Source organism: Paramormyrops kingsleyae, chromosome 5 (genome assembly GCF_048594095.1).
Source record: "Paramormyrops kingsleyae isolate MSU_618 chromosome 5, PKINGS_0.4, whole genome shotgun sequence".
Taxonomy (NCBI): domain Eukaryota; kingdom Metazoa; phylum Chordata; class Actinopteri; order Osteoglossiformes; family Mormyridae; genus Paramormyrops; species Paramormyrops kingsleyae.
Window position 1 is genome coordinate 15,136,595 of NC_132801.1, and position 27,123 is coordinate 15,163,717.

At 43.4% G+C, this 27,123-nt stretch overlaps 1 protein-coding gene across 4 annotated transcripts in view; it reads left to right on the top strand.

Annotated features, from left to right (window-relative positions):
- Positions 1-27,123, top strand: part of cacna1g (calcium channel, voltage-dependent, T type, alpha 1G subunit) — a 190,334-nt gene that overhangs the window by 130,439 nt on the left and 32,772 nt on the right. For 2 of the 4 annotated variants that reach the window (XM_072712213.1, XM_072712214.1), the window contains exons 16-27: positions 2,554-2,647; positions 3,610-3,794; positions 4,173-4,646; positions 5,765-5,865; positions 7,221-7,344; positions 13,981-14,049; positions 15,254-15,438; positions 20,120-20,246; positions 22,065-22,190; positions 22,382-22,471; positions 23,301-23,493; positions 26,328-26,378. In XM_072712213.1, coding sequence (XP_072568314.1) covers positions 2,554-2,647; positions 3,610-3,794; positions 4,173-4,646; positions 5,765-5,865; positions 7,221-7,344; positions 13,981-14,049; positions 15,254-15,438; positions 20,120-20,246; positions 22,065-22,190; positions 22,382-22,471; positions 23,301-23,493; positions 26,328-26,378 — 1,819 coding nt within the window. Of the gene's footprint in view, positions 1-905; positions 1,017-2,553; positions 2,648-3,606; positions 3,795-4,172; positions 4,647-5,764; positions 5,866-7,220; positions 7,345-13,980; positions 14,050-15,253; positions 15,439-20,119; positions 20,247-22,064; positions 22,191-22,381; positions 22,472-23,300; positions 23,494-26,327; positions 26,379-27,123 lie in introns of all 4 variants that reach the window. The other 2 variants (XM_072712211.1, XM_072712212.1) reach the window with 2 other exon arrangements.

Here is a 27,123-nt window from a genome sequence, read left to right on the forward strand (position 1 = left end):
GTTTCAGCCTTTGTTGATTGACAGAATAGTGTTTTCAGAGTCTGATAAGTTATTGAAAATGACACAAAGGAGCTGAACGGAATGGTATTAAATGTAGAGTCTATAGAGATATAAAGTCTATAGTGCTATAAACTGATTTCAGCGGTGCTTCCACCAGCATGCCTGAGCCATTTAAAGGGACTTTGAAAAAAAGTCTGTTTACCAACCATAACATCAAACATTCAGTGACAAGTCGGTGTCTTTGTGTATTCCATTCTGTAACTGCACTCATCCCAGCAGTAAGGTAGGTGATCCTGTGAGAGAACCCCACTGAAAAAACCCAGGACAGGGGGGTTGCTTTATAATACTGCTTTGTCACCATCCTCTCCAAAACCCACACTGCATAATTCAATTTCTGGAGAAAGGAAAACATTTCTGTCCATTCTTCATTCAGAACAAGTCACTTCTTTAACTATTTTATTTTAACTATTGACCATCCAAGTGTCATTTTATTTCATTTGGCTTTTAACATTACACCCTAGTTTGCAAATAATACACTAAATACTTATATACCTAGAACTGACTCCTGTGTTCCTCACTACTACATTATTTTTGTGTATATGTGTAAAAATAAAGTCATTTGGACTTCTAGGCAGGTAACTGTAGATAGTGGTGTTTCATTCCTTTATGCATATCAAAGTATTTTCCTTGATATACTCAGAATATATTAATATTCTGTTTATAAATTCATCTCACATGAAGATGTGTTTACCTTTAAGTGCTTCTAGTGTTTAATATCCCATTGTATTATGCAAGCTTAAACAGTAGAAGTAATCATATAAATTTAAAGGGCACTAAAATCTTTAATGACTATAGAGTCCTTAGCCTGGCCATTCTCTTACAATTGAACCCCCTTTTTTGCTCAGAAAGGTAAAGTGGGAGTAAGGACACAGGTAACTAAGGCTTGTCCAGACAGCCATCTGTCCACTACAGACCAGGGGAATGAGAAGGGCCCATGGCACAGGGATGGGCATACTGTGAGTAAATAAAGCAGGAGAAAGCCCTCTCCTCTGTCTGTCCCACTGGCTAGCCTAACAAGGGTGAGAAGGAACCGCTGGGATACCCATAATGCTTTGTGGTGTTATTCTGCTCAGTTCAACCTATCACAGCTCTTTTTTTTTACCCTGGCATTGCTCCTCTCCCCGGCACCTTAGTAGAGCTCAGAGTGTAGAGTGAGAGGGTTCCCATGGGACTTAATTGTTTTGTTTGCTTAATTTGCTTTGCTGTTGTTTTTTTATGTGTTGTGTTTCCTCGTGGTGGTGAGCTATTTTTGCAGTTTCTTTTGCTTTGTTTTGGTTGCTTTGTTTTATACCTGTTGTGCTTTAATTATTATTCTTTAATATGATATACTAAAATGGTGCAATGCTCTCATTGGTTTGTACTTCACAGATCTCTCATATGTTTCCGTATAAACTTCCTACAATGTAAGAACTTCCCGTGTCTTTACTTCCAGAGAGGAACTATTTTTCACCAAAGGGATAAATGGCCTTACAATCCAAAGAGAGGCGTTGCACCGCAGGTCAAAATCTTTGTCAGAATTATCATCACTGTCTCTTCATATTGCATTTATATCTTGTAAAAATTACATTGAAGAGTGATGCATGGAAAGCACAGCAAACTAATGCAGAAGCTAATTTGAAATAAATTGTAAGTGTAGAGCTGTCAGCTCAATTGGCTGTGTTACTAATCGGGCCTTTCTTGATGGAATATGGCTCTTCATTTAAAAAGGCAACTTTCATATTAGCAAAGACACACAAAATCAAAAAAAAAAAAAAACTATTAGAAGAGAAATGAAGAAACTGTTCTTGGGCATTGAAGTCCACAGACCTCATGCCATGGCCCTGATTTAAATGTAATTTGCTCAGCAAATATGCACAACTGATGGAAATGAACTTGAACAGTTCTGAGGTTCTGACAAACAGGGTAGATGACTTGTATTAAATCACACTGAAACGGTACCACGGTTCTGCTGCGTGGTTAATCCCGATTGCCTCGGGGCACAGCAACTGGGGAAAAAACAGCCAGGGGATGTATATAAGGGCCCTAATTTTTATGGCATGAATATGGGATATCTTCTATGAAGATTATATAAACATTAATATACATCCTTCATAAATGCGCTTTTTCCCCCGAATCTAGTTTTGCTACACAGTAACAGTTAACAACACAAATCCTACAAATTTGTCATGAAGTATAAAATAATGTAACAAGGTTGATAAGCTTCCTGGGGCATTTTAGCAAAGGGGTGGCATTTACTGGACGTTTCAGTGTGGTATGATACACAGCCTGGGCCTCCTTCTGCATGTGACCTCTGTGCCTGTTTGGACTGTGAGTGTTGGGTGTTCCCTCATGTGAACTGTCTATCCCCTGAGCTCCTCGCTGAGGGTTGGATGGTACAAAGGGGACAGGGACCTCACCAACCCATATTCCACGCATCACCATCCACGACCACACGCTCCCACCCTCCCACCCTGGGGGCCCCCTTCACCTGCTCTCTCTTACCACCCAACGAAGGGCGATGCCTCCAAGTCGGACTCGGAAGTCGATATCTACGCTCGGAGCATGGAGGACGTCTGGGGTCTCAAGAAAGATGGGTCGGCCTCAGCAGGTGGGTCATGCACACTCGAACTCAAAAGCAGTGTCAGGGTAAAGATGGGGGGGTATGGGGGGCGACGGAACTAGGGCCCATCACGGCAGGGGGCCCACTGTAAAATTTACCTAGAACCGGCCCCTCCCCGGGATGGCAAATTTTACCAAGGGAGCTCCTGCCCCTTATGCCCCCCCATGCTGAGATACCCCCCAAGAGTGCCACCCATCCCTTAACGCTCAGTGTTTGGTATCAAACAATTGTAATTTTTCCTCTTTTGTTTCACAGGGGAATAAATATATAATAAACCTTTCAATATTTTCAACAGTTCTTTCACCTTTTTTCACTGCTCATTGTTTGAAGTCTTTTCTGAATTAACAATAACTCTGGCTCTACTGAGTCACAATCACATTCATATTGTATTCTTCCTCTTACTCCTTCTTCTTCCTCATCTCTTACTGTATCTACTTTGTGTTCTATTTCTAATTGAGAAAAAGAAACTTCTTTAGTGACAATTCAGTCATTAATCTGTGTCTCACCTTGATGAAAGCGACAGAGGTGGGTTTTCAGCTAACGTAAAGCCTAAACCAATTGGTCTTTAGATGTAAACACACGAGTAAGAATCACTTATTTTCCGGCATCGATGGATCCATTCAAATGCAACTATTGACATAAGACATTTTGTTCATCTAGCGTGTTTGCTTCAAAATACACCTAATGATGCAGCTGATTGTATGCATTCATACTGAAGTTAATGTTTGCTTATATAACTGGAAATCAAGTTGACAAGTTGAATCTACATACTTAAGATGCCAAGATAGCGGAGGAATTCTTGTAATCTTTTCATATACTGTTAATCTTTATTTCTACCTGCAATTACCATTAGATCTTTTGTAAAATGAAATGTATTCGGGGAAATATTGAATATGCCATTCAAGTGTGAGGTCCTGAAAGCCCAGTCCCCCCCCCATCCCCCCCAGCAGTGGTGCCCATTAATGGCCATGTGGACATGAAGAACAGCCTGACCCCACCCCTCATCACTCACACCGCCGCCACGCCCATGCCGGTACCAAAGATCTCCGGAATTGGCGACCCTGCACTGAGCTATGAGTCACGCAGAGGTAGCAACGTCTCCGTAGAGCCTGGCTGCCATGATGCCAAGTCCCCGGTCAGTGCATCACCCCCCCAGTCTTCATCCTGGTCTTATTATCTTGTATCATGTTCAGTGTTCGTGACCATTTACTCTGTATGCAGCCATTGTGCATAATTATGATATGTAACCATTGTGTGTATCTATAGTGTATTAGAGCGTAGAGACTTCATCCTGGCCTTATTATCTTAATTAGTGTCCATGATCATCTACTCTGTATGCAGCCATTGTGCATAATTGTGATATGTAACCACAGTGTGTATCTACAGTGCACAGAGGCTATGCCACTATACGCACTCCTGCAATAACATGTATCTAATCCACTATGTGCCATTTAAAGCACCCTGAGTGTAGCTGCTGAGTTCCCTGATGGCCGTCCCCTATGTGATCTTCCAGTCCAGCGCACGCAGCTCCCCATACGCACCTTGGAGCTCGGCCAGTAGCTGGAACAGCCGGCGTTCTAGCTGGAACAGCCTAGGCCGGGCCCCGAGTCTCAAGCGGCAGAAGCGGCAGTCCGGGGAACGCCGCTCGCTGCTGTCAGGGGACGGCCAATCCAGCTCGGACGAGGAGGGGGGGGGCGCGGGCACCTCGGAGGGCGACGAGGCCTCGCTGTCCCGCGCTGACTCCTTACCCCGGCCGCGCCACCGCCGCATGGAATCCGTCGAGACCAAGAGCTCCTTCGACCTGCCCCCCGACACCTTGCAGGTGCCCTCCTACCTTTACCGCACAGCCAGCGTGCACAGCGCCCGGCCTCCTAACCTGGGCATAGACTGCAATGGCAAGAGCTCCCCCAGCACCACCCTGCCCCCCCAGCTGTCCCTGGATGACCCGCACAGTGAGGATGACAATGGGGATGAAGAGGTTAACATGGTGAGGAAAGCAGTGGGTGCATGGCGGCAAACGGAACAGTGCTGTCTGGCTCAGTGGGTTAGGCCTCTATGCCCAGGTCATGGAAGGTTGCAGGTTTGAATCCCATCTTTGGCTGAATAGTTACTTCTGTATTGGTCACTTGAGCAAGGCCCTAAACTCTCCCTCCCCCCCAAAAAAAAATGCTCCAAGAGTGTCAAATAAATGGCTGACCCTGCGTTCCGACCCCAAACTTCACCCTCACCTGTGGTGGGGGTAATATGCAAAAACTCAAGAATTCCAATGTATCCATTTGTGCAAATGGCAAATAAGACATTCATGCCATTTAGAGAAATTACAGAAACAATGCTTCCCCCTCTGAATAGAGTGAGGGGTGATTTTTAAAGTAAAATTAAGTGATGAACGGCTGATCCTGGTCAGGAGCCACGTCAGAAACCACAGTACCTGGCACCATAGCCTGACATCTGCAAGTTTGGGAGAGTTTGCTTCTTCTTCATATGTGTATAGGTTTTCTCTTGATACCCAGACTTCTTCCTGCAGCTCAAAGACATGTCTTTAGGTATATTAGTATCTCCAGTTTGCCTTATAATGAACTGACATGCCACCCTGGCCACCCCCTGCCTGGTGTCCTTTGCTTCTGCAGATGGGTTGCAGGCTCTCCACATTGTTATAAAAATTGAAATTTTTCAAGAAGGGACTGTTAGTACAGTATGTCTAAAGAACTTATGGTAACACTTAAATTAAAGCAGTCATGTATAATGCATTATAAAGCATTCATAAAGTATTATAAACATGGCTATAATGTTTATAAAAAGCCATAACACATTATAACCATGTTCATTATGTGTTATGGACGCTATATGAAGCCATCATCTATAATGCACTATAGATACCTTCATAATGCAGTACAAAGCATCCTTAATTCTTTGACCATTACAGTGCATTAGGAACATGGGTATAATGCGTGATGTGTTTTTTATGAATAGTTATAGCCGTGTTTACTTTATGAATGCATTATAATGTATTACGCGGGTATCTAGAATGCATTATGATGAGAGCTTTAAGTATAGTGTTACCGGACTGATCATGCTGGAACCTTGCTGCAAACTCCACCTTTCCAGAGTCGCAAGGATCGGCTGTTCGGGTGGTTTGAGAGGCGCCAGCCAGAGTGGTGTCGGCAGAGAGGAACTTGGTCCCTCTACCTTTTCCCCCCTCAGTCCAGGTGAGCTTCTCGTTTACTCTGGGCTTACCTCAGATGCACCTGCAATCTGCCCGTTTACTCACTGTAATGCTTGTTCCGCACAAGAGCCCCAGCTGACACTTGTGGGGCATAGCAGGCTCCCGGCAAACAGAGTTTTCACATCCCCGCCTGTCATTGAAGCACATGTCAGCTTCCATTAGCCTTCATCAAGAGAACATTCTGGAAGAAGGCGAGAAAACATGCAAGGCTTGTTGCACTCTGCTAACGCTTAAGAACTGAGCATTTTAATAATTAAGTAAGCACTCTCGGGTCATAATAAGTTCTTGTATGTTTGTTTTTCTTCATCTTCAGGTTAAATTTAACACTTTCCAATGAAGGTAGATCACAATATGAATATAACAATTGTTTTGTGTTCCCTGCAACCAAAATGTGCTAGATTTTCTTAAGATCCAAAGCTTTTCGGTGTGATAATTCAGCTCTCTGTGGTGCTGAGTGTCTTTGATCCATTTCATGAGCTAAGTCTTTGCTCTCCGTTGCTCTTAAGACCCTCCTCCGCCAGGAGGTTATCCTGGCTATGCGCATCACGGAACAATGGTTCCATGACACTGAAGGGTTCTATGGATAGGCTGATGCTGGGGAGGGAGAAACTGCGTGGGGGGGGGGGGGGGGGCTTCTTGCTTGTGGACTCTCCCTGTCTACCTCCTTTGTGGAGGAACCCACAGCTTCACGGATACCCTGCTGAGGGGGTTGGCATGACAACAGGCTCCAGCTTCTGCACCCCAACCCACAACCCCACTTGCATAACTGGAGTATGAATTCTCCGGCACCGAGTTGAAAGATGGAGAGAGGAATCGTGCTGTAGTCAACGCTGTCTTCATTGCTTTGCCCTGACTATGGGGGGCCTAATCGCATCAATTATCCCTCAGCTTTTTGCATGCTGCATATGTGTCAGAATGGTTCCACAGGGAGCTGAATTGTAATGAAATGCACTTATTTTTTAATAAAACACAAAATTGTTTCAGTAATAACTTTAGTTCCTTGTTCAGTGATCATAACATTGCTTCACAATGTGGATTCTCACCAGCTGGGGTCTCGGTGTTCAGTACAATATAAGCACTCTGTTTGTAATTGTGTCTACTTGCTGTTATTGTAATGCCTGTTTGTCTGTTTGATTGCTTGTGTCCAGACCTCTCCCCAGGGAAGCTGCCTCATTCCAAATAATACTGTACATTACTGCATTCCACTCACAGAACGTGTGATTCAGCTAATCCTATGTTAGGTGAATTGGGTGCGACAGCGGTGTTAGGAGGTCCCAGGGAGAGGGTTTAAGAACCCTTTCAAAATGCCAAATGATGAAAGAAGCGGAATTCCAACAGGTTCCGTGTGACGTGCAACAAGATCATCACTCACAAGATGTTCGACCATATTGTCCTGGTGATCATCTTCCTCAACTGCATCACGATTGCCATGGAGCGTCCCAGGATTGACCCCCACAGCGCTGTGAGTTCTCAGCTACAACAAATGTACATTAGCACTTATCCACAATGCATATTCACAGCATATAGACTCACTGAGCACTTTATTAGGAACACCTGTACATCTGCTTATAAATGCAATTATCTGCTAATCATGTGGCAGCTGCACATCTGCAGATACATCAGAAGCTTCAGTTAATGTTCATATCAAACACCAGAATGGGGTAAACAAAAACGTGATCTCAGTGATTTTGACCATGGCGTAGTTGTTGGTGCCAGACGGGCTGATTTGATTATCTCTGTAACTGCTGATATACTGGGATCTTCACACTCAGAATGCCTGTTTAATCAGAATGATGCAAAACACACAAAAAACATCCAGTTTTTGATGAGAGAGTTCAGAGGGTAATGGCCAGACTGGTTTGTGCTGACAGAAAGGCTGTGGTAACTTAGATAACCCTGGACAACTGTGGTGGGCAGAAAAGCACCTCAAAATGTACAACACGTTGAACATGGAGGTGGATCGGCTACAGCAGCAGAAGACCATGTTGGCTTCCGCATTTCTTAGCCAAAAACCAAAAGCTGCGGCCGCAGTAGGCACAGATTCACCGAAATAGGCGAGCTGCAGACTGGAAAAAAATACCCTGGTCTGATGAATCTCGATTTCTGCTGAGGCACACAGATGGTGGGGTCAGAATTTGTTGTCAACAGCATGAATCCACCGACCCGACCTGCCTTGTGTCAAGATTCCAGGCAGGTGGGGCTGCTGGCGGTGTGATGGTGTAGGGAATGTTTTCTTGGTATATTTTGGATCCGTTAATACCAATCGATCATCGCTTGGATGACACAGCCTATTTGAGTATTGTTGCTGACCATGTGCATCCCTGCATGGCCAGCATGGACAAGAATCTCTAAAGAATGTTGCCAACATCTTGTGGAATCCAGAACATGAAGAGTTAGAACTGTTCTGATAGCAAAGGGAGGCCCTACCCAGTACTAGTCTGGTGTTCCCGCTAAAGTGCTCAGTGAGCGTATATCTACAGTTTCCCTGTGAAAATAAATTATCTAGGTCACAGATCTTGATTTGTTAGCAAACAAATGCCGTATAAAATATTAATACTCAAATGGATGTTTTTGTCAAAATCATTAATAATAATACCAATAATAATGATTGGTGTTTTTAGTCATAACAACAGTAAAATTATAGGTAGTTGTGTAGCCTATGTATAAATAAGCAGAGACAGTTGTGTTTTGTAATTTTTTTGTTTATAAAACAAGAAAGAAAATGGCATGCTATGCCTTAATACATGGCAAAATGGGAAATACTTGTTAATTTAAATCCTTGTTGATTTAAACCAGAGGTCACTAACAGGCGTACCGGGTCTGCTTCCGGACCCAGAAGCTGTCTCATACGGACCCTGACCGATAGTCAAAACAGAAAGTTTTGAAGATTTAAAACCCGACGGGACGCTTCTATTTTAACTGGCGCAGCGTTTGCAGTCTTTTCGGTAGTGGTTTAGCACTAGAACTGCCGTTTCCCACGCCAATGAACGTCAAACTCCTTTGACCGCCAAACAAGACGTAGTTCGGTGGTTTCAGGGTTGCCAAATCTCAAGCATCTGGCATGACACTCACTCTTTCAGACTCACGCAGGAAAATCTATATTATTTAATTATAAACCCAAATCTTGCTACGTCAAAAGTGTATTTACAGTTAAATAGAAAAGCAGACTATTTACAAGGTAAGAACTGTTACATATGTGTGCAGACATCTCGTATTGAAAATCTCACTCCAGCCAGCTGGCTGAAGCTGGCAACCTCGCGTTTTATTTGAAATGAAAAGTAAAATGCGCTGTTTTCACCTGAAACGGCTTGTCATTCCGTTTGCGTTGTTACTCAGACAAATATGAGAAAAAACATAACGTCACGTTTTATATCTTTTCGAAATATGACCGCCCATGCCCTAGTGATAAGTTCGTATGTATTTATCTTAGAACGAGACTTTAATTTTATTACTGGTGTGGGATTATCGAAACCAATATTTAAATCCATGAACACTAATATACAGTATATGACATAAACACGACTGTATTAGATTTTTACGGCTTTTTAGGGTGACAGTAACTCTGCTACTTGAGGATTACTGACTGTCCCATTGTTTTCTTGATGGGTGAACGGTGATGGTCCATTAACAAAAACGAATGGTGTGATACGCCGAAAAACGTGCTGCTGGCTGTTAAAGGAGACCCCGGCGGTTCTAATGTTAATGGGTGAGGAAACGTACAGACCAAATCCATGCAAGTTCAGCCATCCCATGTGATAACACTCAACATTATACATATCGGTAGTCATACATATATGTTCAATTCTATGTCACGTGACAATAAATATTGTCAAAAAGTATTTGAATTGTACTGAATTAATTTGATTTGACAGTCAGGTATTGATTAAATGCAATGTTGATACAACTAATAGGCTACTTAATTATATAACACACTAAATAGTTGGACATTATGATCTTCCGGACCTTTGCTTCAAGAAATTTTCTCTAACTTTAAATTTTAGTTGAATACCCCTGATTTAAACTCTCAGTATATGTATAGTGAAGGGGTATGGTAAAAATATGTCTGCAGCATGACAACAATTATTTATTTGTTTGTTTATTTGTTTAGCAGTACACACAGTTGCAAGAGAAATCGTCTAATCATGCTTAAACACTATGATGCTCATAAGTTAAACTAACTATGGCTTCAGCTGACAGATGAATCTGGCCAATAGTAATGTTTCTATAGACTTGTTTTGTGAGAACTTGAATCCATTTTTTCTTTGGCGCACCATGTTTGAAGCACATTGGAGGGTCATGAGGAAGCAGAGGTGGAGATGGGGTGAAGTGTGGTATTGCTTGGAGTACTTAAAAAATACTCCATAGGCAAATAGTAGGCATCTACTTACCAGTAAACATGTTTCACGTCCTTAATCTAAGATAAACCAGCTTGGTGTCTATTAGCTGCTGCTTCCTCTGTGCTTACTCTTGACTCACAGATTTATCTCTTGCTCCTCTTCATTACAGAACAGTAATGACAGGGTTAATTTAACATCAGGGTTGTTAATTTGAGTCTGGCAAAAAACCCAGTAAAACGCTGCTACTTCTTCCCCTTTTATCGTGTAGAAACAGTGTAATTGTAATTGGTTCTGTTGTCTCCAAAGCCAAACTTTTGAATAATTAAAGTGGAAACAGATACAGTATCTGTAAACAAGTCATGCAGCCCACAGGTCCCTTTGAATGTGGCTGAAGGAAAACTTGAAGCCTGAAGTTCTTGCTGCCTCTGGGCTTGCTCCAGAAACTGGCCTCTCTTTCTCCCAGCAGCTCTGGAGCTCCGTGACTTCCCGATCTTCAGGCGTGCGGTTGACTGTATCATGAAGGGATAATACACTCTTAGAGAAACAGCAAACACAAACCAACAAACACATAAAAATGCACATATATTTCCCTTTTGCAATCAGTTTCATTTCCAGCCTACATAGTGCTGTGATGCAGCATAATGAAATGTCCAGGACATGCCCAAGCTGTTGCAGATGCAAACACAAATGTAATGTAATTCTTATGTAATTCTGTGACCCCTGCCCTGCCCTAATTGAATAAATGCAAGCCGTTTACCACCCCCCGCCAGCACCACTACGCTCTCCATGTCAGCCACTCCACATGCATGTCTCAATGAGGGAGATGCACCCCTCGCCTGATGCTCATTTTTTCCCTCTCTAATTGACTACATACATGTGTTTTCAAAACTTTCTTTAGAGTTCTGTCATGCATTTTGGGTATGTCCTTGCAAGCTATTAGGCTGTCACTGCAGGCCAACCTGTTTCACCGAATGACTCCGGGGCCTGGACACGCATCCATGCGACGTGCCTGTGTTCTAAGCCGTGAAGGGCAGTCAAATCTTTGCTGCGGAACTGGCCCAAATTCCAGAATTAAAAAAAAAAATTCTATGTGGTGTCCTTGGAAAGAAATACTATACTGCTCCTGTGCCTGGGTTTCATGATTTCTAGATGTCTCCTGTTTCCTGCATCTTATTCTTCAGTTCATACAAGAATGCAAGTTTTAAGATTAATACATATTCTACTCCAGTGACCAAGACCAGCATAAGTGATTAGAAGATGGATGGATGGATTTCTTAATTTAGAATAAAAGAAATCACTCTGTTCCCTGGGGGTGACAAGAAATAAAAGATTTTTGTCTTAACAAAGATGTTTTTACAGGAAGTTTGTTTAGGAAAATAATTCTATATTGATATGGATACAGTCAAATGACTTTCACACATGACTAGGCTGATGTGTTTTTAGAAGGCTGTTGTAGCTTCTCATTCGTAGTGAAGTGGCAGTAGATACTACAGTAGAAATGACTTTTCATTATGCTAGATTTCCCATATTTCCTCAGTAGCTGTTTGATTATTTGCATTAACAGCCAGCCATCTACCCAGACAGGTGGCTTTAACGTTGTACGTCAGGCATCTAGCGGGAGCGTCCAGCTCTCTCGTCTGGTGATGAGCCCTTCCCAGGAAAGAAAATGATAAATAAATGTGTGTCACGCAGTCTGTACTCTTTACCATGGCAGTCAGGGTGGGGGGGAGGGGGGTAAATGGCCTGGGAACCCAGGAAAACTCTACATGGGAATGGGGGAGTGACTCCATGCCTGTTGCATTGCTGTTGTATGGTGTTCCATGACCCGTGATAACAGAAGTGGGTGAAAATCCAAACCGTTCAACCAACTAAATCATGTTTACAGAGGTTCCATGGGGAATTGGGTGCAGCCATAGGCTGGCTCTTACGTTAATGTGGGGGGTGGAGGGGGTGTGTGGGAAAAATGACATTTGGGTCTTGAAACTTGAAAAAAGGACAAATAAACGAGAAGCACAACATTTCCCATAGTCTTGCTATTCCATTGCTCCTTGCATGAGTTTCATATCCCTTTCTAGGCAAATTTCAGCTCATGCTATGTTCACACTACACAACATTTAAAGTCGTCAGATCACTGTACTGTTCACACTACACGACTTGTTTTCTTGTAATCGGCAGCATTGAAGTTGTTGTGATTTACACACTACATGACTGATCACCAGGAAGGAATCACTATGTAGTCTGTCTCGTCTCCAAACTATGTTTTGTCACGAAATCACACATATGAATTACACCAGGAAATCACAATTCTTGTGTCAATGTGCTACAAATTTTTAAAACGCTTTAATCAAATGACAACACATGCTCTACATTTACAATCGCGAGGGAAATTAACTCTCATATACACTTTCAGGAAATGGTATGTGTGCGGATTCCTGAAAACTAAGAACAGTTTCTAAACAAATTACACTTTTTACACCTTTTTAAATTGCCTCACCTCATGTTCTGCGCTCTCATTGGCTGTAACTTGTTGCCACACCCATTGCCAGTCATGACACATTTCACACTACAAGATCTGGGGTCACCGAAAGGTTTAGATATTAAGCTTGCTAGATATCTGACGAGTGTCTGCAAGCATCAGCGACTCCAAACTTCGATTTGCCTCCAATCTGGGGTTTTATCAGCAGTCTCCAAAAACTGGAAAATCGGGGCTAAAATCATGTAGTGTGATACTGCCATTAGCAATCTGGCCATGGTTACTCAGGAAAGAAGCAACTAGTAAGTAGTTCTGCGATGATTAAGCGTGATCATTGCAGGTTATCAGATTGTTGTTCATAATTATAAGCTATACTCGTCCACTTTTTGTCTTTAGATACCTCGTTTGGTTGTTTGACATATGCCTTTATCCTAAGAAAATTAGTGATACACCAACAGGTATTGTAAAGTGTTGTATAACTGCATAACAGCAGATATACATTATAAATGCATTCCTTTGTGTCTGAACGGTATTGGATCTTATCTGGAAGCTGTTTCTAAGGAAACATTTGGATCTTTGCTGTCTTTGATTAAAATTCATGGCTAGCATTATAAGATGTGGACACTGACCTAACCAGTAAGAAAGCACTGTTTTAATAGAATTCCCAGTGATAGGAAAGGTCCTCCCATGTTGGGTTAGGGGACCAAAGGGCGACCTGTGCGGAATGGCGAGGAGGTTTATGAGGACTAGGCAATGCAGCAAATCAGATCATTCTTTATAAGTAGAGCTTGGCCTTATGAGTCTGTAAGGAAGGGTAAGGAATTAAACTGTATCAGCATCAGTGTTTTTCAGCCTCTGACAGTGGGTAATTTTTTTTCCCTCTGATATTAGTGAATGTTGCACATTTCCTGTTTAAGAGCTTCATGAAAGCAGGTCTTCACCCGTCTATCACTCCGTGACACATAGTTATAATGTGGCTCCCCTTCTCACCTTTCGGCCAATGAAAATTACACTGCATTAGCTGCTGTCCGGTGCAGGCTAATGGTCTAATGCAGAATCTGCTATTGACATGCTGTAGTTCATAGGTTGTGGTCATTCATGGTGTGGTGATTAGCATCGGGCAGCTGTCTGCTCTCTCTGCCAGGCATATGTGTAGCTTCTGCATATGGTTTTTAAAGCTGCAGCCACTGTGTTGTGTCTTTCTCACACTACAAACTAACCTGAATTCACTTGTTTCTTTACACTTACTCACCAATCACTTCCTCTCCTCATCTGGGTCGCTTCACAGGAACGCATCTTCCTGACGCTGTCCAACTACATCTTCACTGCCATCTTCGTGGCCGAGATGACGGTAAAGGTAGGTGACGGCCTTGGCATTTCACTCTGCGGGGTCGCCGTCGGTGCTCTTTAAAAAACACTTAAATGTGTTGTTGAGCTTGATCTTGATTGCGTGGCAAATTTGGGCCAGTTGAACAGTGTTTGCTCCGCTATTCATCGCGACCTTTGGCCTTGCATGTCTCGGATTTGGAAATCAGCGCAGACATATTTACAGAGGCGATGGCAAGGACCTTTACCTACAGTTCAATCATACCGAACGACTTCCAGGAAACACCTCCCTCAAACTTGTGTTACCTGTAGTCTGTCACCATTTAGGGGAGACCAGGGACAATCGTTCAGTCGAATCTGTGTGCTTTTGGTTTGACATGTTTCATAAGCGTCAGAGCTGTTGCTAGGAGCCTTAAGCTACCTGAAATAGAGGGATGTGTGTGTTAATGGTCCATTCAACAAATGACCCCATTCTACAATTATCCCCGATCTCCCCTACTTACAAGCCCAGTGCACTGTGACCTCATAGTAACATTTGTGCCACGGGGGAAATGTTGGGATGTGGCTTTTAATTGTGACTGGGAACAATCTCCCATTTTGGACAGTGAGACAAAGTATACAGAAAACGCGGCAAAAGCAGATTGCTATGGTAGGCTTCCAGCCTAAGAGCTTTGTTAAACCCCATTGTAAAAGGGAGCTCAGAGGATCAAAAACAGCAGGATTTGAAAGCACATCCTGAAGTTATTCAGCTTTTGTATGTATCACCTGTTAATACCCCAAAGTGGATGATTATGGGGCAGAATTTCAAATGACTTTAATCTGAATGGCGATATATGCATTAGCATCTTTGAAGAAGGCAGCAAAGTTCACCAGTGTCAGTCAGTGAGGTCTGAGGATCTGTTCTGGGTTCTGCTATATGCCAACTCACACCTATCCGGGGGCCTCGAGTGAGAAACATGCCCAGGAATAATGTGCCTGAAGGAAGGTTAATTAATGGCGACCGACAAGCCTTCTCTGGTGGGATCAGATGAAAAGTATATGATAAACCATGTTAGGCTTCTGAAGAGTCAAAGTTCATCCCCAGTTGAATCGTTTTTGCTATTTTGAGATTTGGCCTATAGTGTTACATAGCAATTGTAATATGATTAGACCGCTCTGAAACCTCTATCACACATGAATAGTTTCTGTTTATGCATAGAAGCATACAGTGAAAATGGAACGTGTTTGTCCGGCAGGTGGCAGCACTTGGTTGGTGCTTCGGGGAGCAGGCCTACCTGAAGAGCAGCTGGAACATCCTGGACGGCATGCTAGTGATGATCTCAGTCATCGACATCCTCGTCAACATGATCTCCAACAGTGGAACCAAGATCCTGGGCATGTTGCGAGTTCTAAGGCTGCTAAGGACCCTGCGACCGCTCAGGTATGAGTCTTAGAAGACCACACCATGCCTGGAAAACCTCGCTTCTCTTTCTCTGTCCTACAGTATCTTCTGTCACACCAAGTATCCAAAAGCTCTAGTTTTGATTTCATTCAGAGGATGAACTTCTACTATCTACACCCATCCATCCATCCATCCATCTATCCAATCATCCATTTATTGTAACTGCTTGTCCTATTCAGGGTCACGAGGGGTCTGGAGCCTATTCCTGAGGCTACGGGTGCAAGGCAGGGAACAACCCAGGATGGGGCGCCAACCCCTCGCAACATATCTACAATATAGGGTCAAAAGTATAAGGACAGCCATATTAATTAGGGGAACTGGCTAATTATGCCACACCCACTGGTGACATAATTTAGCACATGGGAACCTCCATTTGCTGCAGTGTGTAGCATTACAGAAGAGGCCAGTAACATTCAAACTTGGCACTATCATTTGATGCCAACTTTCAAACAAGTAAAATCACCAAAATTCTGTCCTGCTAGAGCTGCCCTGGTCAGCAGCAAAAGTGCCCGACACTGAAATCACTCTGCCTGCCATGGGGTTCGATGCAGCAACTTTCCGATAGGAGGCATTGTGTCCTAACCCAGATGAACACATACCACCCCACAGAATCACACACCACTGTAAGCCCTTAATAAGCCAAATCTAATGTTCTAGATACCCCCACACAGAATTTACACTATGCTGATGTGAAGTAATTTCTGATTATAAGTTATAATGCTGTTCTATCCAAAGCCATGTGAGGTATACATGCAAAATTTTGTTGCAAAGAGAGAAATGTAGGAAATTTCAAGCATTAAAGAAGATTAATTAGATGAATTCATTTGGTAAGAATAGTCATTAATTTTAAAGAAAGTTACATGGCACAGTGCAATGCTATAGACGATTGTCTCTAATTTTATTAATCTTTTTAGCCATTTCAAAAAGAAGAAAAAAGCAGAATAAAAGGAAAAATGTATGTGTTCTCTGTTTTAACGGTAGAAGTTTCATATTACATAGACACACATTTTGTCATACTGCATCCAAGCCTCTGATAAATCACAAGGTCAGAAAACTTTGCTGGGAGGGTGTCGGTGCAGCCTTGAAAAATTCAATTTTATTTTCTTTGTCTTTAGTCTTGTGGGTTTTATGTTATTATAATAAAGGAAGAGAGCCAAGTTGAAATCACAAGAAAGAAAAAGACAGAACAATAAAAGGCCGTACTTCCAACCCTGCACCCAAACCAGGCACCCCCCCCCCCACCTCGAGTTTACGATGCGCAGCATTAATTCAGACCACATGCCCAGGTGGGCTGACCTTCAAGACAGCCTGGAAACAGAGATCACAGAGAGCAGTGTAGAGTGTATGTTTATGTGTGTGACTAATTTGGAATATTAATGTTGCTATTAGACCAGAGTAAAGAGGAGGTGTAGTGTGTTTCCACCTCTGACACCATGATTTATGTGATTTGCTGGTCCCTCCACAAACACCTGTGTCCCCATTCATTTTCCCATTGAAGCTCCCTCTTCCCCCACATTGAGCCCCTTTCTCAGAGAATGAATTTTACTGGCGCAGTTGCATAATTCAAATTAAATTAAAAAAATTGGCCCATCTATCACATTGCTACTTTGCCCTGTCCATGACCCATCGGCATATCCAATCCCCATCCATCCATCCATCCATCCATCCATCTTCCCACCACTTATATTGGACAGAATCACAGTGGGGCCTACAGCCTCTTCTAGCTAACGCAGGGCACAAGGCAAGGATACGCTCTGGACAGGATGCCAGTCCATTGCAGGGCACACACACTACAGGAAATATAGAGGTACTTAACCTAACTGCATGTCTTTGGACTTACGGAGGAAACCAGAGTACTTGGAGAGAACCCGCTGACCCAGGAAGAATACTCAAAACCACACACACACACACACAGATGAGGCAATTTTGGAACCTCCACTGCTGAAGGCGTGAGTCAACACCGCTATCCACTGAGCTCTGTTCCAGGTGTAATCTCTCAAATGCTTAATAGTCAATAGTTGACACTTTGAATTAAATTTATCTCCTGATTGTGCTGCTTGTTGTCCTCCTGCCGCTTTTGCAATATGTGTTATTTTTCCTCGTGCACAACAGATGGTGCGCGTTGCCACTGGGCTGCACGACTATGTTCACGTTAGCCCCCGTTAATTCAGCCATTAATTACTGCTAAATCAGGAAGGTATTTAGTCGCTTTGAATCTTCCAGCTAACAGCCATAACTGCAGAAGGCCGTGAGATGAGATGCTCGCGTTTCTGTGCATATTACCTCGGGTAAATCACATGGTTTTTTAAAAATGAGATATGCAGATGAGCTAGCCGGGAGCGGCAGAGCAGTAGGCTATTATCATTTTAGAGCGGCGATTAAGAATTTGCTAAGTGCCCCGGGGGTGGGGGGGGGGGGGTGAGCATCGTCCTCTGTGTGCGCACGCGCGCACGTGTGTGTTTGTGTGCGCGTGCGAGTTGTGATGTGCTTGTGTGCGCCTGTTCCCAGTGTGTCTGGAGGGTGTTTTTCATTCTGCTGGATTATTCACTTCAGCAGACCACAGGTCATCCTCCTTGGCTTCTGCAGCAGAGGAGGGTGGATGGCCCAGAGCAGTTCCTTGGGGATGCCCGTCTAGAAGAGTAATTTAATTACATCCAAGATGGAGATGTTCGCTGGGAATGAGCGGATTTCTTAATGCTCTGCTGTTTGCTTTTTCTGTTGATTGCAGGTGGAAGTAGCAACAAACATGCACTAGGAAATGTCTATTTGTTTTAATATTATTATTATTATTATTTATTAATAATAATACTTAATTTTTTCAGAAGGCCTAACAACGAGATGGAAAGAGGACAGTGTCTGTTGGTTTAGTGTATTTAATATTTTTGCCTTCACATACTTTGCATTAACAGCTGCACAATCGCACAGGTAGCTTTATAGATTCTGTGATACAATGTTAAAAATACTCATAGTCCTATAAACAACATCATGGTTACACCCAGTTGAACCACGCCTACAACAAGTATTATGTTAAAAAATAATACGCCAAATCCTTCCTCCCGCTTCCTGAATACTGAAATAGAAATGTTTATTGCTCAGTTATTTTGATAAATATTTATGTTTCCCTAACATTTGCACTGCAATATGATGGTAGAGGCAGCGTGTCCTGTTCCTCCCAAACTACTTGGCACTGCTGCCCTCTGTTGGTAGCTGTGGAAATTGACCTGGGAGGGACTGCTGGCTTTCATGAAAAGGTGGCTGATGCATTGCTTACTTTCACACTGAAGTTCACAGATGCGATATCAAGCTTTCAATTTCAGCATCGACCCACTGGGCAGCGCTGTTCCTGCTCTGTGAATCAGACTGATTCATGCTCAGTGAGGAGCACACGCCTGGCTGAAATCCAACCCCCTCCCCCGCCCTCCCCCGTGCTCTATTGAGCTTCCCTGTGATAAATGCATCACATCCTGAAGGGTGTATAAATTAATGCAAACAAATGTAAGCTGTGTGGGCGTTGCCTTCGTTTTGGGACGCTGCCTCGTCTCCTCCCCTTATTAAACTTATTCAGTTCCAATTTGTGCATCTCAGCTACAGTACCCACCCGGCAGCACCTCGCACTGCCTTGAAGCCGACACGATTGCATAGCGGAGTAAGGAGCGCAGGAAAAGACCGCGGCTCAGCCACGGCCCGGGGAAGCCGATACGAGTAATCTGGTGCCTCCTGCTCTCTCTATCTGATCTGGCTACAACGGGTGCCATCGCGATTTCTCGCCATCCTGGGCTGCAGGGATTACCCCGCAGTTTACGTAACGCCACTGGGGATCCAGGCTATTTTTTGCTGTGTGCTTCTGTGTCTGGGCCCACGTTTTGTCACGAGCGTCAAAAAAAAAAACAACGCTTTCAGTTAAGTTTCATCCCCAACCCTGGGGGTGTGGGGTTGGACGTGGTTCACAGCTCCGGGTTCGTGCCCTTCACCAGCTTGTTAATAATTGAATACTTGTTGTCACATTATAAGTTTAATTAATGCTGTCTGTTCTCTCTGCTGGAATGGTGGAATGCAACCGGGGGGACCTTTACCTGCCTTTCAGCGGAGCAGAGGGAAACAGCTTTTGTGAGATGGGGTTGTTGAATATTTAAAGAGCGACCGGTTTGATTCTGTCCTTGCTGGAAAAGTGCGGCAAGCTTATTCTGTGTTTATTGAGTGCAGAGGCCGTGATGGCACAGGAAAGGGCAGGCCGACAACCTGACAGATAGGGCAGGTACAGGGATCATCTCCACAGAAGAATGAGGAGATCCAACTTGTACCTGTCTCTCCTGACAAGGTTAGGGGGCCCCTGCCTGCTGCCATCTGGACTGAAGAACAGCTTTGCCATGGGGTGACCGATTCTGTGACTGACCAATACTTGCTGAAATGCTACACTGGTGCAATTTGTTTCCTGCGGCTGTTGTGTCTTACAGTGCACCACTTTGCCTTGTTGCGAGGGATCAAATGTCCCTCTTCCTGGTGACTAGCATCCCGCTCTCTAAATTTCTGGTGAACTGCGCAGTTCTCTATCCATGTGACCTGTAAAGAGGTTTCACGTGCACTATGGGCCCCCGTGTATTTCAGGTTCTGATTCTGCAACGTGAAAGCAATGGATTTGTCTGTTGTCTTGTCTTCTCAGGGTAATCAGCAGAGCTCCGGGCCTCAAGTTAGTGGTAGAGACCTTGATGTCCTCCCTGAAGCCCATCGGGAATATTGTGGTCATCTGCTGTGCCTTCTTCATCATCTTTGGCATCCTGGGTGTGCAGGTGAGGTCACATGAGCCTCCAGGGCTGGCAGTCCTGTCGCAGCACCCCCCCCCCCCCTCCCCATCCCCACAATCCCACTGCTGGCGTCAAGTCAGATTGCCAATTTTTGCGCAGGCTTAAGCCAAAGTAGAAAAGGGAGAAATCGATTACGACATGCACATATATTCATCGACCTTGTTAGCCTGGAAGTGTCCATCAGCATAATTCCTGTGCCAATTACAGGTCACAGCTCTTAGACTGTGATATCGATTTCTCTCCGAATAGAAGGAAGTCGCCCCTATTGGCGTAGATGTACTAAAGGAGTAAGTGTAAAGGTTGTGGATGTGACATCTTGTGTTCAAGGATTTTCTGCAGCCATACCTTTCAACCACTAGCTTTATTCAGGCTAGTAGCAAAAATGAATGTAAAAATAGCCTTTTTTTCAGTGTAACAGAAGACTTTTCATAAGACAAATATATAGAGTGCAGATGAGCATCTCAGCTGAATCCTGCGCACATGAGGATTCATCCTGAATCATTTCACACTTCCCTGAGATTTATTTTTCCATTGATCAACTTGGGAAACTCCCTACAAATACCTCAGAATGATCCCAACTACCAAACACCCCAATACGCAAACAAAATATACCATGTAAAGCTCCAAAAGACGCGTTAGGGCTTATTTTCCCATGTACAACAAACTACAGTACATTTACCGGTATTCATGAACAAAAATCCACATTTATTCAAATACAAACATCATGTCATCTTCTAACCGTATCTTTACATGTAAACAATCTAACAGTACGTTTATTCATGAACATAAATCTACTGTGTACACATTTATTCAAATATAGTCGTCATGTCATCTTCTTCTGGAACATCATCGTAAATTCTCCAAGCTCCAAATTCCATCCCGAATATCTCGCAACTCAGCTTTTTCTTTTTGCACTTATCTTGTCTGGGGGTCAAAATGTTATTTCCTGTTTACATATAATCACATCTCATTCTAGTTACCGTGCAATCCATGGGATAGTAACTAGGGCTTATTTTTGGAGTAGGACTTATATTACGAGCATCCTGAAGAATCATGCTCGGGCTTATTCTCGGGGAAACGCGGTACTGTACAGTATGTGAAGTCAGTTTCTCCTGCAGTCTTTGTCATGTGTGACATGGTCATCTCATCTAAACTGACCTGAACTAATTTCTAAGTTCTATGTGTTAATGAAAGCAGTTATTTCTCTCACCGACTGTTTAATGACAAGATGGGGACAGAAACACTCTGTCTAATGGCCTTCAGCAATTGATTGTGTTAAATGCATCACGTCATAAACATAAATTGTCTTATATAGACCTATTAGAAACTTAAAATGGTAAATAATCTTTTTTTCTCTGACACATCTCTATAATTTTATGAATACAACAGCATGAAAGCTAGTAACTTCTTTTAGATTGAAAAGGGACATTTGCAGACCATTCTCAGTCAATAAAATGTAATAAAAGTGTTTATCCTTAGAGTAAAATGTGTTATCTTAAAACCTGGTTCCTTCAATCTGACAGACTCTAAACCAGTGACAAAGTATTAGACGTATTCTCTGTACTGCACAGCTACACATGGCAGCCTGTTGTATATGACAAAATGCTGATTTATATTCAGAGGATTATCAAATGTTTGCTTGAATTCAGCCCAGATGCTCACACGTTTTGTATACAGTACTTTTACGCACAATCATCTATGTATGAACTGTGGCAGGAAAGCAGTAATTAAACATGTAACTAATAAAAATAGCACTTATTTCAGGGTGATACTGCTCTTTTTAAGTATATTCCCATTTCTCAGCTCTTCAAAGGGAAGTTCTATGTCTGCCAAGGAGAGGACACCAGGAACATCACCAACAAATCTGACTGCCTGCTAGCTAATTACAAGTGGGTCCGACACAAGTACAACTTTGACAACCTGGGCCAGGTGAGTCAGACCTGCTGACGACCCACGCTGCAGTGCGCAGTGCGGAGTCCTCAGCCAAGCTGTAAAACTTTACCAGTTTACTGCAGAGTAAGAATGGAAAGCAGTGGGTTTCTGCCAAACTCCATGCGGCGTGGGGTTGGACAGTGCGGACTGTTGCTACTCCCTCACCACTCATCCTCCTCTTTTGTCAGGCTTTGATGTCCCTCTTCGTTCTGGCCTCCAAGGATGGCTGGGTTGACATTATGTATGATGGCTTGGATGCAGTGGGCGTGGATCAGCAGGTTTGCATCAGAATCTTAAAAACCATACTTTAGGGTGTTGTGGTGTGTGTGCGTGTGTGTGTGTGTGTGCTATCTTTCAGTCACAATGTTCCAAAATTAAGCTGCAACATTTTTATATGGAAAAATCCTCATCCAGGATTATGAGAGCGGCGGTCAAGTTCGGATCTTAAACCTAATCCAGCTTTTGTCATGTTCACTATAGACAGGAAGCTTAAAACAAAACTTGGTAAAGCCAAGGAAGGAAAAAACATCACTAAACTGGCAGGTCAACATTTCGGACCAGATTTCAATGTCTGCCTATTTTCACTTCCATAAGCTGCCTATTTCCCCTTGCAATATTTTTCTACAATTTTTCCTTTGCTTTGGCTGAGTATATTATGCGTCTCACCAAAAGTGTCTATTTTCCTTTTTTTAAAAAAAATTCAGAAGCTGGCAGAAATTTGAATGGCTGTCAAAATGGCCAGCTTTAGTTTTGTAATGCTGTTATCAAATCACTTAAACAGGGCACTCACTTTTTCCAAAGCCTCATACAGTGCAGATCAGTGAGTTAGGTCACTCTGCTTGTGTATGGAAGGTCGTCAGTTCAAATCCTGTATTCAGCAAGAATAACAGCATCTCTGATGGGTTGTTGAGCTTGGCCCTTAACCCCTTGAAAAATACTCCCTCCAGATAAATGGCCGACCCTACTCTCTGACCCCAAGCTTCACTCTCACCTGTTTATTTTTGTGGAGAGCATGATGCGCAACACATGGCCAATCTTTTTGTTTATCTCCATATTTACGGTACTTCCTGTGCATGGCACTGCTCTCACTCGTTTCCCATCTGCCAGCCCATGATGAACCACAACCCGTGGATGCTGCTCTACTTCATCTCCTTCCTGCTCATCGTGGCCTTCTTCGTCCTCAACATGTTCGTGGGCGTGGTGGTGGAGAACTTCCACAAGTGCCGGCGGCACCAGGAGGCGGAGGAGGCCAAGCGACGTGAGGAGAAGCGGCTGAAGCGGATGGAGAAAAAGAGACGCAGTAAGGAGAAGCAGCTGGCTGGTCGGTAGCTTTTCCACATCTTTCTGAGTCCTGCTTGACTTTTGATAGAAAGCAAAACATTGATACGTGAAATGAAGCCCCTCCTCTAAAAAAAAAAAGCCCTTAGCCCAGTATTTCCTCCTCTTTGCGTTAGGAAATGCCCCTCCCCAGCCTTGCCCGCTATTTCTGCGCCTGGTTTACTTTCCAGAGCATGTTTTGTGTGCATACGCAGGAATCTGCATGACAGAACGCTTAGGGTGGGGTGGGGTGGACTTGTGGCATGCCCATACAGGTTTAGCAGCTTGCCCCCTCCCTCTCTTCTTCCGCGCTTAGGCCAGGATCGCCAGGCAGGTAGGGAGACAGCAAACCGTGCTCCTCAGGACGACAGCGCAGCTCTGCATGCACCAGGGCACAAGCGGCGAGTGTCAGGGTGCCTGCCGCTTAGTTTACCCATCCAACCATTTACAACCTGTTTCTCCAGTCCGAGAGATGAAATCCCACCCAATATTCACTATACAAAATTCGCCAAATAACCACGGGATGGCAATTTCCTCAATTGATAACCTGGCCTAAACATCTCTTTCTAAAAATGTATGGCGATTGTACGCAGCTGAATGCGAAATGCTGATAGCTCCCAAATGAGGGGGACTCATCTTGAATTAGACAGAATCCCTGATTCCTTTTTGGATGATACCATCTGTCTGTGTTACAGGACAGAATCAGAAACACTTCCTGTCCACCGTCACGTCTGACAAAATGGATTTCATTTTCCTGAATGTCCCAAAAAACATTCACCTGGGACAAAAAAACAACAAAAAAGATACAACTGGAAGTCTATTGTTTTTTTCAGGGGGAAAGAAATTCACGCACACCTCTCATTTCTGAAAAGGACCCCCTTAGACAAACTGCTTTTTGACCCCTTGAGTCAGAGGTCAGACCTCTTTTTCACGTTCACTAAATGGTCTCCATTGATCCATAATTATTCTTTTTATATGGATATATTTACACTTCCGTTGATTAATCAAACATCATAAGCTATACTGAGCTTCCACCTCATTTCCCCCCCTCACCCACTCACTCACCAGCTTGCTCTTTTTAGTTGCTGGGAATCCATTCACTCACTGGTGTGGATGACTGACGCTGCAGCACAGTACACCAATAAAGAGCATCAGCCTTCACTGGGAAGCTGAGGTCCAGACCCACCGGGTCAAAGGTCACCCTCTGACATCAGGGGGGACAGTGTGGATTAAAGATGCTTTGAATGTGAAGGCTGCTGATTGCATAAGTTATAACAGTTGTTATAATTGTTCCAAGAAAGGCCTCACATATAAAGAAAATGCAGAGGGATCTGATGTTTTGCCCAGCTTCTTGTTTTATGGTGGGTTTTTGGTTTTCAGTGGAAGGGCTGGCAGATTGATGTTGGAGTTGTACCTTAAATTTGCAACCATCAATGTTCGACGTGACGACACGATGCAGTGAGGTGGGATGGAGCAAAATGCACAGAATGCAAAGACATGCCGTGCATCAGTGATGGATAGTGAGCGACGGCAGCCAAAGTTGAAGAATATTAGACCTTTGTCCACCATGCTTTGTCATACTGACAGCTCCCAGCCACATGGGAGTTAAAGCACAGTTGCTTGGCAACATCCTTAACTGTCCCCCCCCAATCACCCTCCTTCATATCTTGGAGGATTGTGCGTGCATTCCCACTGGCGCTTAGCGATCCTCTGCTTCTCTGCTGATGGTGTCAATCCTCACACCTTCTCGTCGCACCATAATGGCCGCATATGATCCCCGACAGTGTCAAGCTGTAAGGATTAACTCTGGTTCACAGTTCCAGCTCTGGTGAGTCAGAGGGACTATCGAGTGACTTCATCATCTCCAAAGGACAGTGAGGTCACTGGAAACAACCAGAAACCAGAATTATTACCATTATTAGTATACATTATTTCTACACAATATTAGTACCAATATTTTGCTTCATTATATAATAAAAGTGTTCACACATTTCCCTCAGTTCAAAATACCCTATATTTATAAAGCTTTTGATTTATATATTTATATAAAAATATATTTATAATGCTGTTGATTTACATATTATATTTATGAATAAATATATTTATAATGCTTTTGATTTATATATTTATATATAAATATATTTATAGTGCTTTTACTGTCTATGACAGTGTTTCCCAATCCTGTCCTCTGAGACCCATAGAAAATCTACGTTTTGCTCCTTTGGGAGCTGGGAAAATGTGGGCCATCAGTAGATCCCCGAGTACCGGGTTGTGAAACAATGGTCTATGATACTATATGCCTTTCCGCATAATATTTTTATCACTAGCCATTATATAGTACTTACAATTAGGATTTTACATTGTTGTAAATCTGATGTTTTCTTTTTCATTTTTTTTGGGCTCAACACTAAATATGTCATGAATGCTCTTCATTAAAGTAGGTCCATTTAGCTAGCAAAAATGTTGTATATAATGACAGCTCATCCACACAGTGAAGAACACTAGTAGATAATTGGAGGAACAGTGAAATGTGTTGTAAATTAGACTTTCTGTAGCTGTAGAATAATATCGCCTTTTCTTTTCACAAGAAAGTTAAAAAAAATAAGATCCGATAGATGATCTGAAACTGACACGCTTATTGGTCGGACTGGCACAGGATTCCACAGATTTCAAATAGCTGTGATGGAGTAGCGGGAGTTTAAGCTGGACTCAGAATGCTGGTGAATGTGGGACATTCTCCCACACATGTGGCATTTCTCCTTCTGACCCACTATTGCTACTGCACTCAGCCTGATTAACATGGTCTCATCCTTCTAGATATAATGCTGACGGGTGTAAGTTGGGCCGGCTCAGGAGGCACGCCGACAGGTACTGAGCTCTAGCATGTCCGTGTGTGTACACTGTGCTTCTGGGCCGCTGTGTAACGCAGCCCTACGGTGGGGTGGGATGGGGCTTACTTTTGGGAGCAGACGGGGAGGGGGATAGGCACCTTCCATGCTCTCGCCCCTTTCCTGTCTCACCGACTGGCCACCATGCATAGGGACATCTTGTGTGTCAAGATCTGTGTGCCACTCATACAGGGGACCAGCCACGTAGACCGGGTTCGAAGAGCCAGGCAGCCTCACGTTCAAACTGGGGAGAGTAGGGTAGCCATTGTCAAGCAGGCAGAGAGTAGCCTGTGAAGGTTTTCTCTTCCTGAGATCTATAGCCAGGGTTCAAGCCTGAGCTATATGGGGGCCATCTGCAGATGGTGGCCATAAGTCCTGTACAGGTACACTAGTGGCCAAAATTGTGGAAAAATCTAGGATTTTTGGCATTATGCTTTAAAAATTAATACTTGAATATGGGCGGTAATGTATATAAACTATCAAAGAATGTTACAGATATCATACATTGGACGATTACGTAAGTAACAGTTGAATAAAGTTCTGCAATCTAAAAATTGGAAGTGTTTCCACAATTTTGGCCACTAGTGTAGAACGTAATTGGCTCTGCTTTGTCAGCAGAAAGACAGTTTACATTATACTCATCTAGTCTAGCAATAGTGCCTCCTACAGCCTTCAATCAGAAGTAGCTTTTCCGTATGGGACCATATAACATGTGGTCTATAAAA